General features: G+C 39.4%; 1 protein-coding gene across 5 annotated transcripts in view; it reads right to left on the minus strand.

Moving 5' to 3' along the window:
• Positions 1 to 12,814, minus strand: part of LOC132198346 (low-density lipoprotein receptor-like) — a 95,734-nt gene that overhangs the window by 67,271 nt on the left and 15,649 nt on the right. For all 5 annotated transcript variants that reach the window (XM_059622333.1, XM_059622330.1, XM_059622331.1 and 2 more), the window contains exon 2: positions 6,699 to 6,818. In XM_059622333.1, the coding sequence (XP_059478316.1) occupies positions 6,699 to 6,818 (120 nt within the window). The remainder of the gene's footprint in view (positions 1 to 6,698; positions 6,819 to 12,814) is intronic.

Below are 12,814 nucleotides of genomic sequence, written 5' to 3' on the forward strand. Positions count from 1 at the left end.
TGCTCTCTTTATTGAATGGCCGGCAATTGCGCGCATGATAATCTATATAAATACATTCACCTACGTGTATACGTTATTACTACAATGAAATGACCGTTGCGTGCAAGCAATTGTGTCTGCCGATCTCTCGGCGGACGATAAATTTAGCGCCTGTTCGTTTTAAATTACAACACTTGCAGTGCAGCTTATGGGTCGTCGTTATCGACAAAGGATAGCACGCCCGACAAACCCTTTCAATTGGCACGCAGATCAACAAATGGGCAGCAATTTGTAAATTAACTCCAATTACTTAGGGTTAATGGCGCAAATAAAAGTTCGTAACAAGCAGTACAATTCCATGAATGTAATCCGCAATACTGCGTCGTAAAAATTTATTTCAATTTGTTAACTCTGGGTTGGAAATTTCATTCAATCAAGCATAGCAAAATAATATTAAATAATGCCACTTGAATAAATGAATTAAAATAATCTCATTGGGTGTTATATAATTTTAATTACAATAAAAAAACTTTTTATCTTTATTAACAATAGTGAAAAAATAAGATTACAGAGTAAATCCTTTGTGTGTCTTTTAGGTGAAAACTTTTGCTTGTGGAGACTAATGAGCCTCTGGGAAATAGCACTACATGCAGCGATTATTTTTTTCCACCTGCAGGCAGCGCAACCAATTGGCCGGCTCGTCGTTTTGCAGTCTGTGCACCATCTGGCTTTTACGTGACCCGCTCGCTGGTCACAATTCATGCCCCGGGGAGCGCCGGCCGGCAAATGGCATTAGCGTGACCAGGCCGAGTTTGCCCTCTTGTTAGTCGGGGAGGTGCACCGGTGCGATTTTTCTGGGATGTGCTCTCGGCAACTCGCACGTTATTAAAATGCAGCGATGCTCGCCGATTTGCAGCAGTTTTCTGATCAAGTGCAGCTCTGGAGAGTGAACTTTAATAAGGAAAAAGTGCTGAGGACATCAGAGTAAAAATGCATGTGTAACGTATTTTTTATTCCCTGACCAATCAGAGTGACTGTCACGCTCTGATGGAAAAATAATATAAAGTGTGTCACATCATGCGAGTCAGCAGAAATGGGTATTGAAATTTAATCATCCGTTTGCAATTTGCGTTTTTTTCTCTTGAAATCGTAAACCAATTAAATTTTATGAACGATTGACGGATTTAATGTGAAATATAATATTATTTGTATTCCTTTTTTATTTGAAAAGCTCAGCAGTAGATATTCCGCAGCACGCTGTTCTGTCAGATCACTGAAAGGAAACTTATTCTCCAACCATCATTTTTTTTCTTCTACAAGTCATACAAATACAGTAAAAAGCTCTCCGTGAGCTGGGCGCCCTCAAAAGAAAAAATAAATTACAATCTTGGCTGCAGATTTATCGAAGTGGCGCGGCAGGCAGGGCCTGTTCGAGGGAAGCGGCGTCGAGTGGCTATTGCGCTGCTTTTTGTGTAAAAATCAACAAGCTCTGCGGTGATAGATGCGATACACGGTCTCTTGAACTCGTTCGCGTCACCACCACCTTGGTCGGTGGGCGCTCACCCTCGCCGGGGTCGCACACTCGCCGCTGTGTATATAAAATAAAAAGCGATAAATTATTCTGTCTGTGCCAGGAAAAGCTCTAATGCATAGCTCTTTAATATTTTATTGCGCCGCCACGTCCTGTATCAGAAAAGTTTTGATTTGGGCATCACCGGCCACTATTGAGTTATGCATGGGTGCGATCAGTAGCAAGGATTTCTGCTTGTTATTTGAAATTAACAGCTTCTTTTTCTGATTTTTGATAACTCAGTGTTGAGAAATATTTTATCTTCATATTTATAAAAATAAGTGAAAAGACTTTTACAGCCCCGTCGCAATTTAATCAAAATTGAAAGTAGCACCAATTTGAGTTTTCAATAAAACAATAAATATGTATGTAAACCGTTAATGAAAAAGGCACAAAGATGTATGCTATTTTTATTGATCTCACAAAAGCATTTGACTTGTCAAATAGAAAAATACTGCTGCAAAAAATTATAAATCAAAAGAAATTGTCCAAAACGGAATTGAGTTTACTGGCCGAATTTTTAGACTTAGATTTTATTAGTATTAATGATGGAATATCTCAATCTGAGCCTTTTGTTGAGTCAAATGGATTCAAGCAAGGAATGAATTCGAGTCCCCTCCTCTTTAACATATATATCTATGATATTGTGAAAATATTTCAAGCAATCGAAGGAGTAGACTTTTATTTCTATGCAGATGACATGGTGTTTATTAGTAACGATGTTAAGAAAATTGAAGCAGTCATGAACAAATTTGTAGAATATGCTAAAGAAAACTATTTGAAACCTAACTATTCAAAAACAAAAATGATGAAATTCACAACAGGAGGAAAGGGGAAATATGCAAAGGACGATAAAATAGTGATTGACGGCCATGAAATAGAATATGTAAAAAACTTCCCATACTTAGGAATTTACTTCCAAAGATCAGGTAGAGATTTCACTGAACATATTGCACGGAGAAAGGAAAATGCGCTAACTGCGATGAATATGTATGGAGATTTGAGAAAATTGTCTATTGATTGTGCGAAAAAATTGTTTAATTTGAAATTTGCCCCGATGGCCTCTTACGGTATTGAAATTATTTGGCGACATCTCAGTGAAAAAGATTTTGAAGAACTAGAAAAAGTGAAATCTCGATATTTTAAGATAGTAATGGGAGTTTCAAAATACAACAAAAACACCTATGTGTACAAATTAGTCGATGAGAAATTGTTTGTTACCGATTTGAAAGAAAAATACGATCTCCCGGAGACGGGTAATTATGTCAAGTTCCTTGAGAGCTATAATTCTGAACATGAAAATAGGTTTAATGTGAAATTCAATGACACGCCGGCAATGAGAAATGATGTATGGAAACAACCCTTGTTTGATAAAAGACATGTGTTTTGTCGCTTTGCCATGCACGGCTTTCATAATCAAATCTGTAGCAATAGTTCCGAGCGCCAACAGTGTTTCGAGGAAAGTGATTCATGCGTGTGTTTGCTATGCGGTGAGAAATGCACCCAATATCATCTGGCCGAGTGTAAACACCGAGTGCTTAGCATTAATGACTATTCTAAAAATAAGTGAAAAACTTTGGAAACCCTGTCGCGCAAACTGATAAAATAAATTGTGAATCTTAATTTTAACCTTCTAAGATGTAAGTTGAAAGTTGTACTCAATTGAGTTTTCAATAAAGACCATACATATGTATGTATTTTCATGTTCTTTTAAATCATACGGAGAAAATGTTGCTGGGCTCCAAGTTTCACTGAATTAAATATCATCTCATTTCGCTTCATCTGATAAAAGAGGTCCACGTATTTTTTTCTCCAAACCAATCTCCGGAGATAGGAAAGGAAGGACCTGAATTAATTTTTTTCCCTCTGCCTTCAACCCAATAGCAGAAACGATACCTTTTGAGGAGGAGATCCGCAGTGACCACTTTTTATTAAGTTACTGATAAATGTATCTCAAGACGCGAGGCACGTTTTAGAGGTTTTTTGGGTGGCAGCGAGAACGTCAAAAGGAGTCGAGGGCTGCGGTTTCAATATATAAAATCAGCGAGACACGGAGCTACGGTGTTTCATCTGTGTTGAGAAGAAGCTCCTTCACCACAAGGAAGAGAGGCAGCAGCTAAGACGACGGATGGATGGGAGTTTGACTGAGGCATGTAATTTGCCTTCGGGATCGGAAACTTTGGGGGTTGGTTGGAAATCGAGCCGGGCGCGCGCAGCATATCGAACGCGAACATTAATTACTCACAGCCTGATTTACTCTCTCTCGACGAAGCTGTGTGTCTTCTTCCTCCACGACCAAACTTGTTTAGCGGCAGTCTTTATGCTCTCAACGCCGGCAGACTTAATAATGCGCCCCGAGTTAATATAAAACGCACTCACTCGCTCTCCCTCGCTCACTGTATATTTATAGGCGTTTATTCATATTTCCTCCCTGGCACATTGTGATATCGGCCTCCGTCACACTCGCTGATCCGGCTTTTGAATTAGCTGCGGAGAAAATCTGATACCGAGGAAAGTCGAGGAGGGAAATTGTTTTTGAGATTGTTGCCAAACAGGGAGGATTCAAAGTTTTGCTTCGAAATAATTGATTTTCCATGTCATTTGGGACCGAAAGTTTTTGACACAGCAGGTGGAGGAATCTCTTGTCTCAAATTGGCTATGGTTGGTGAAAAAGACTGAAGTGGCCCAGAAACGGGTTATGCGGGGCTTGGCTTTGGAGAATACGACGGAATTAAATTTTCGGTACAAAACCAGAGAGAGAATAAACGGTGAAGGGGGAAAAGAAAGGGAAGAAAGAAAGAGTTTTTGCTTGCTTATGCTTCGCTCTCGGTTTCATTCCCTCTATTTATACACATTTAATATCTCGGGGGAAATGAATACGCCGGAAAAAGCGGCAACGCGAGCGTTGCAGAGAAAGAAAGAAAAACAACACGCAAAATACAGATCTGAGGGAGGCGAACTTCATGGAAAATCTGCAACATGGACAAAGCCCACGCTCTCCGTCAGAGTCTGCGCAGTGATCCGTCATTAAACACATATTAACCCAATTATGATTTCTGTAAGAGGATTACAGCGCCGGCGGAGGAGTGATTCCAAAAGGTAATTCCATCGCCATTGTGCTCGAGGCGCAATTCTTCACTCTGGCAAAAGAGGTTCTTTTGAATGCTGCTGCTGGTGCAAACGTCTTTGCCGTACTTTATTTTTCATCCTCTTTGAACTGATTTGTCAATAGAATTTGAAACAAAAGGCGAAATGTGAAAGGTTTTTAAGCACCGAAATGGATTTTAATATTCTTATAAAGATTCACATCATCCGGTTTTACTTTTTGGATGTGAAAAACTGTTTTTCTTGGATTCTGCCATTTAGCTTTCTCAAATTTCTTTCTTGATAGAGATAATTAAGTACTGAAATTTTAGTACGACTTGATGGTTGTGAGCTTCAGTTTGCGGGGCAAATTAAATATTATCAACATTCACTGACGTCAAAAAATTCCAGTCGGGGATATAATGTTGCAAAATCAATACGGAACGCAAATGCCAATACGCTGACAAATTGGTGGCTGTCTGTGTTTATTTGGACGATGGTGCTCGCAGAGTGGCGACATGTGCAGTCGACGGCGGCAAACAAAATTGGACTCCGCGGAGAGACGAAATTTAATTACTTCCTGAAAAAATACACACACAAAAAACTGCACTGTGTTGATGTTCAGCTCTCGTTACGTTTCAGACCGCTCGCGTGTTGCTGTTCATTTGTCCTCCCGTCATCATCAGCACCTTTGGTGAAAAAATATTCGAGGGCCGCTGAAGGGCGGAGTGTTGTTTTTGGAAATTTACACCCGGGATTAAAATTAACGCTCGGCTGATAAGTGTTTCAAAACAATCCGCAGTGTCCGGTTCACCCCATTTTTTTTAACCGCCGCATCTTTTCCAGCAGCGAGACTTTTATCTATCAATCGTGGAGCTCTGCGAGTGACACTCAACAACGAGAACGGCGAGCAGGGCGGACTAATTGGATTGCGGCCCCTTCGACATCATAAAACTGGTGTGCGACCGCTCTCATCTATATTGTGCGGTTTCGCCGGCGCCGTCGGTTTGGTGAGTTTAACTTTTGAATCGTGCGTGGTCGCAAATAACTGGCGACGTAAGGTAGGCCAACGGGGGGTTTACTTTACCGAAATTTGCAAATGAACTGGCACTTTGCAGTTTTATTGTTTAATTAGCCTAAATCCATGCAATGAAACTAATTGGTTGCGGTCGAATATTCATGTGCTAACTTAAACAGTTAAAATAAGCAGATAAATTCAAATATCAATATAATTTTGGGATTGATAACATTTTGACACTTGTGTGAATGTTTAAAACATACAAAATTAATTAAATTTAATCATTCATTGATGTAATAATATGCTAAATCGAACAAAATATCGGCTGAATTAACCAAATAAAAAATTTTATTCGTATTGCATCATGAAAATAAATTGCAACATCAGATATTATGAAAGACTTCTCAGCTGTCTCATTAATACAGGAGATGTATGTCGGGTTAAAATTTATTTCAACAAGCAAAAATAGTGTCCCAGCTTGATTATTTGCATCCCACTCAAGTGTCATTCCAACGAAGAGCACAAAAGAATCGCATTCAAAAGCGGCCCTTCAGTGTGCTCCAATAATTACACCGGTGTTATCATGTGCAAAGGAAAAACATACATTCACAATGAGTGATGAGCCAGCCTCCCGTTCCATTGGAATGAAACTGTTGGCTGCTCTCGTCAGTCAAAGGGAAAAATATTTGACTTTCTATACTTCGCTATACATACATGAAAAGGCCGACTATGAATATGCAGCTTCCATTTAATAATTTACAAAATTGAAAAAAAGTATATCGCAATGGTTATCAGGTCGATTGAATAAAAATTTAAATTTCCGCGTATTACATTCGACAGAGTGTATTATTTTTATATATGTTTCAATAAACCGCAAGAATATTATCGTTTAAATATGCGTAATTTCACGTAAATCTATTTTCATTTAATCAAACGAGTTTTAGTTCCAGATGAAACAAGAAATTCATTGAAGCCATTTTTATTTTTCGAGGAAACAAAAGTCCGATTTAAAATTTTAATTAAATTTCAGAGTAATAAGGTACTCACCAGGGCACTGCTCTGGAGACTCATCAGACCCATCGCCGCAATCATCCTCACCCTCGCAGGTCCAGGAAAAGGGGATGCAGCGACCGTTGTTGCATCGAAATTGACGTAGAGAGCATGCGCCTGGAAAACAAAAAGAACAATTGTTAGTAAAAATTTCAAATTTTATATAGACATTAAAAATCTATGAACCGAGCCTCACTGCGGCGGATGGGGTCTTTTTTATCTAGGAAGTAGCAAAATTCTTTCTAGTGGTGGTGCAATTTTTTCCAACAATCCATTTTTCTCAAACAAATTGCTTTCAAAAATTGAATGTATTACAATGTATTTGTAACAATGTGGACTTAACAACAACAATTATGAAATCTTCTATCAGATAAATATTTTAAAGTTAAGAAAAGTCTCTGATTTATAAGGCAATTTAACTCTTGATTTGATGAAATTTAAAAAAAAAATACCTAACTATTTATTGCAATTATTAAGTGCTGATGTTGCCATTTTCAATTATTGTTACTTTTCAAGCCTGCACTGTTAAAAGTAAAAATCAACAATTTTATGCGTTAAAATTACGAAACACCCCTACAATTGCATAAACAAAGTTTTATTAATATTTAATTTTGACATGCAAGACATAAAACAATTTAAATAAAAAAGACTTAATAGTTTGAAAACCCACCTTTGGTGAAAAAAACTTCTTTGTAGGAGAAAAATAATCAATTAAATAATTAAATAATATAATTTAATGCGAGATGAGCACTTCATGTTTTTGTCAATTTATGCGACCGGTTCCATTGCGATTCCCCTGGTCAATCAATTATTCCCAGCGGCCCCTACGAGAGTCGCTCTTTGATTCCCTGTTTGTGCAAATGCGTGAGTGTGCCAAAGAAGATAAGCGTTAATGCGATTGATCATAGCTCTGCGTTTTTGCTCTATTTCCAATCAGGCCCCCGCAGCGAGCGAGCGGACGCAGCGAATTCCTTTCCGCCCCGCAGCATCGATGAGTCCATCAGTCACAAATGGAGAGATAACTCCTCTCTCACACCCCCTCGAGCTCGCTAACTAACTTGGAGAGCAGCACAATTCTGGCTGCGATTTAATATAATAAATCTCCGAGCTGCGCACTTTCGCAGAGATAAACGTTAAAAATGGCACGCGTCGACGAGGGCGAATTTTTTCAGCGCCACCTCCCAATCGATAAAATAACTTTTTCATTGGGGATATAAATTTTTTTATTCATCTGTATGCCTTTGCTGTGTTTTATACGTCTGGCGGCCGGAGCAAATTGGGAACATGTCAAAGCCAAATATTTGTCCTGCCACATTGTTCAGTGCTACACCATATATGTGCGCAGTGCACACACGAATTCTTTTTACAGCAGCAAATTCATCAAATTGACTCCGCGGTTCTAATACCAGAACGTCACCGGGCGAGCTCTTCAGTTCGCTTTTTCTGCCCGGGGCAGGGCAATTTGCCACGAAAAAACTTCAAAGGCAAAATTCTACGCCAGCGTGTTTGTCGTTTGTGTAGAAAAAATTATTTTCCGGCACCGCAGGCGCGGCTTAAAAATGAAACCGCTCGGAAAAATTATCGCCTCCGCAATGGGAAATTGCAAGTTTTTTTTTATATCATATAAGAATTTATTTTTATTTTGTCGCGTGCGTTAGATTAAATACAAAGCAAGCATTGAAAATGGCAAATCCACTCGGCGGTCTCTCCGCAAAACAGTAAATTTAAAAAGCGGCCTCTGAACAAAATATAAAAAAGGGACGTGAAACCACTCTGCGGCTCTTCTTTTAGTTCCTTCTGTTTGTTTGTTCCGCGAGTAACTCTGCCGCCACTGCGACGACCATTTTTTATTCCTTTTCCAATTAGTTTCTTTTTCCCTTCTAATGCGAAAGTTGGATGAGGTGTTGCCCCTCGCGAGAGAAATAAATGCAAATGAAGCCAGTCGGAGGGCAATTCCCTGCCTGACAGGCAGGGCAGCGCCGCCGCAGACAGGTCGCAAATTTTCCAAGGAAAGTAATCTACTTGGATTTTATAGAAGAGCCGGAGGAAATGGGAAAACTCGGCTCGTTTTCTGCTGCACTTTTCTTTTAGTCTTTCCCTGCGGCACGCAGCAATCAATACGAGCGACAATCGCGACCGCCAGCCTTTGGCGCGCAGCATTGTTTTTCCATCTGCACGGCGGCCGGAAAATCCTATACAGGGGTCGGGGTAAAAGAACGGAGCAACACCCCAGCAGCCCATGCGACAATTTATTGTGCCGTAACATCTTGGAGGGTTTTATTTATACCAAATGCGTTTTCGGCCGCGAGCAGTAAAAATGACAAAAGTTGTTATTGCTCCCTAGTTTATTATTACATATCGCGATGTTTGAATTTTCTGTCTGGGCTTTTTAATTCAATTGCACCACTTTAAAAATTTAAACAAAGATCCAGGCAATACTTATTGGAAAGGATTTTTTTTTTAAATTTGCAAATTAAAAAAAAAAGTTTTTCAATTAAAATTTGGAATTTTAATTTGTTTTCTCGGTATTAATTTTCTCGCTCACTTTCTGATTCCACTTGAAATATTTCTTTTGCTACATTTTTTTTTTTAATTTTTGTTGTAAATTGACGAGTGAGTCCAGTTCATTTCAATGAGACTTGAAATTCTGTACAATTTTTCCTTTATTAAGTAAGCTTCAAAAGGGTATTATAATATTATTTTGCGGCCGTATACGAGAAATCTTTTGGATAAAGGACGTGGCGAGCGGCAAACGTGAAGGGTCTGCACAGTGGAATTTCCACGCTGGGGCTATTTCATACTTCATCATAAAATGGTCACTTTTCTCCCGTCTCGAAAGGGCGGCCGGCTGACTTCCCTACATTGTCGAGACTCACCCTCGCATGAAAAAGAATATATAGAGGCGGTCGAGGGTTGGAGAAGAATTATTTGCGCTATCTTATGACCTCAGAGAATAAATCTCTCGGCCATTGGACGAGCAGCAGGAAATGCACTAATGCGAAAAGAAACAAAATCCGCCGCTATTCCAGTCCCTCTCCAGCACCGGGAAAAGCCTCAGTAAATTACATTAAAACGGCGAGTCTTATGCGCAGGATTCGAATTTCTCTGTCGCTGACTGATCGTGAGTGGGAATTAATTAGATTCCTGCATTTAAGCTTAATGGCTCAAAATCGAATGCGTTTAAACAACCCTCTATACGCGAGGAGCAAATTGCTTTCTGATGCGCGAAAAGCAACACGCAAAGCGCCTCGCTCGAAATTAATGGCAGATTGTTTGCGAATCGGAATTTCATTAAAATTCTTCCCGGCTAAGGTATTCGGACAAAAGTTTCACAGAGAGCAGCAGATTAGAGAGGAGCCTTCGGAATTGATGTCAGCAGAGCCCGACGAGAAGCATCTCCAATTGATCTCGTCTGGGCACAGACCGTGTAAATAGTACACCAAACACAATATACATCCATTGTCCTTGGCAGCACTGATTGATTATTTTCCATCGGCACCTCTGCTGATTCTGGTGATACAAATGGCCAGATGCACTCTCCAGGAAGAATCGAATCCGTTTTCCCCGGCAGCACCACTTTATATAAGAAAAGAAACGGCATTTTCTCTCGGGTGCCGATATTTGTTTGCCGGTGCTGTCTATCGATTCGGATGAAAAAGAAGTTTAATTGGCTCTTGAGAGGCGCCGGGATTTATCTCACGTGTCCTGCAGCAACGTGCGCTCAGCCTATTTATCATCAGGCAGCATCTCTTTAATAAGGTTGCCGCCCTCGAGGCGCACGAAAGGGTAGTTTCGTCATTAACTTTTATGATGGAGCGAGGCTCCTCGGCAGAGAATGGAAAAATTCGTCCATTCTTAAAATGAACGATTATTATGCACGGAATGAGGGCCCTAATTTGCAATTACTACAAAGAGGAGTTGGACTTTTATTCCTTCAATTCTGACAGAGTGCCCAATTAAAAGTTGGAAAAACGACCTTTGTCTCAAACTTATGGTGATATTTGCCTGTGGGAGTGTAAACAAAATCTAAAAGAATGAACACAACCTTTAGCCAGCTTATAAAAGCTTACAGATTTTTTAAAAATCTATTTCTGTTGATCGAGAACTTAAAGCAAAATCAATAAAAAGTAACGGTAGTTTTTTTATGATTTATAAAAAAAAAAATGAAAACGTGAGAATTAATTTGGCCTAAAACGCAATTCAGGTTGAATCCCACGCCTAACTAATGTTTGCATGTTAGTCCTGGGCGGTTAAAATAACAAACTGAACCATTTAACATACCTCTGCACAAACAAATTAAATTATTACTCAGTCATCCATTCGGAGCTCACCAAAAGATTTATACATATTAAGCAGCCTCACTCAGACACAAAACTTTGAGCTAAGCAAGATAAAGCAGCTTTGCACCTTGGAGCGCCGGGCACAAAAAGAGAAGAACGCTTTGTACACGCCGAGCCAGCGGCGGATAATTTATTCCAGGAGGATGCAGGGCAGGAGAAAAAGGATGCGCGCACGCCTCAAGTTGCACGCCGGCGGAACTCGGTCGGGTGAGTTGGGAAAGAAAAATAATAAAGCGCCGGTGCGAGGAAATTCATTTCAAATGCACCAGCCGACAATGGTAGAGAACGCAGGGACAAGGCTCTGAGAAGAAAGCGCGCGAGTTATTTGCATGCCCACTCTCACCCTTCCTCCCTCGCTAGTTGCAGAGAGATATTATTTTTGAACGCTTCGGGGGTTGCATGCAAAAAAGGTTCTTTCTCTCGCAAAGGGATTGTGAAAAGCGATGAGGAAATAACAATCGAAATAAATTTCGCAACGCAACGATTGTACGAGCAAAAAGAGCCTCTCTGCCTAATACAATTTGTCAAATAAATATTCCCTGGTGCAGCCGCGCCGCGTTATTATGCCGGCAGCGTGAATGTGTTTTCCACTTTCCGTCCATATATACACAGTGTGGAATTGCACTCGCAATTGCTGCGAAAGAGAAGGAACGGCGGGCGAACGTCCCTTGTGTTTTCACTCTTTTAGCCTTAACTAAATTTCGCGCGACGCTCTTCTGGGAGACAAAACTTCTTGTAAAACTGTTTCCGCTGCTTGCGAAACTTGTTAAGAGAACCTCTCAAGAGTGCACCAGGCCCTATCGTTCCCAAGTGCGGCGATTAATTTGAATATCGAGCAATCAATTGTGTACCAAGTGGCTGTAAATTAGCATTTTGCATCGAAATGCTGCTACTTATTGATAGAAAATTGATTTGTATAGTATTATATTTTATTTCACTCTTCCTTTGAGCACATATTATAATAGTGTCAACTTTTAACAATTAAATTAAATAAAATAAAATTATAATTCGCTACCATAGTATTATTTTATTTATTTCTTATTTTTTTTAATAATCTATTTAATAATAATATTTGTTTTACAGTTGTCTCATTTTTCTGTGTTATTACTTTTTTATCAGAAAATATTAATTAAAAACGGCAGCAGGAAAATTTCCTTAAAATAATTTCTAGTTCACAGCCTTTGATTTATAGAATTTAGATTATTGAAAACCAATTATATCAATCCCCCCCTTATTAAATTGCTTACCATGGTTTCATTGCTGTTAACAAAAATATTATGATCATTTAATCTGATATAATGTGCAAATATAATTTAAAAAATTTTATCTTTAATATCAAACATCTGTACTATATATGACCTAATTAGGTATTGAGGAACAACCAGAATATCAAAGAATAAATGTGATATATTGTAAAATGATGTATCTGAATATGGGCAGGGAATGCCTTGTGGTACACCAATGAACTAAATTTTCAAATAAAAATTCAGAGCTAATGGCAAGGTTAAGTCAATCCAATATTTAATCAGCAACGAAAGCGCCGGCAGTGCAGTATAATGGAAAAGCGGAATATTGTTCCAATGAAGTAAACGGCTGCTCTCTCATCACACACACGAACATCATCGCTTGGGCAAACACATTACTCAGCAGATGAGCACCATATTTGCCGTGCCCTTATTAAAATTTGTCGGCAGCCGTTGATCCACTCCATTGGCCCTCGATGGGCGGCAGGGCAAACAATCAACTCCGAACACGTGCCTTTAATTTTATTTC

This window comes from Neocloeon triangulifer, unplaced genomic scaffold (genome assembly GCF_031216515.1).
Source record: "Neocloeon triangulifer isolate White Clay Creek 2 clone unplaced genomic scaffold, ASM3121651v1 ptg000012l, whole genome shotgun sequence".
Classification (NCBI taxonomy): domain Eukaryota; kingdom Metazoa; phylum Arthropoda; class Insecta; order Ephemeroptera; family Baetidae; genus Neocloeon; species Neocloeon triangulifer.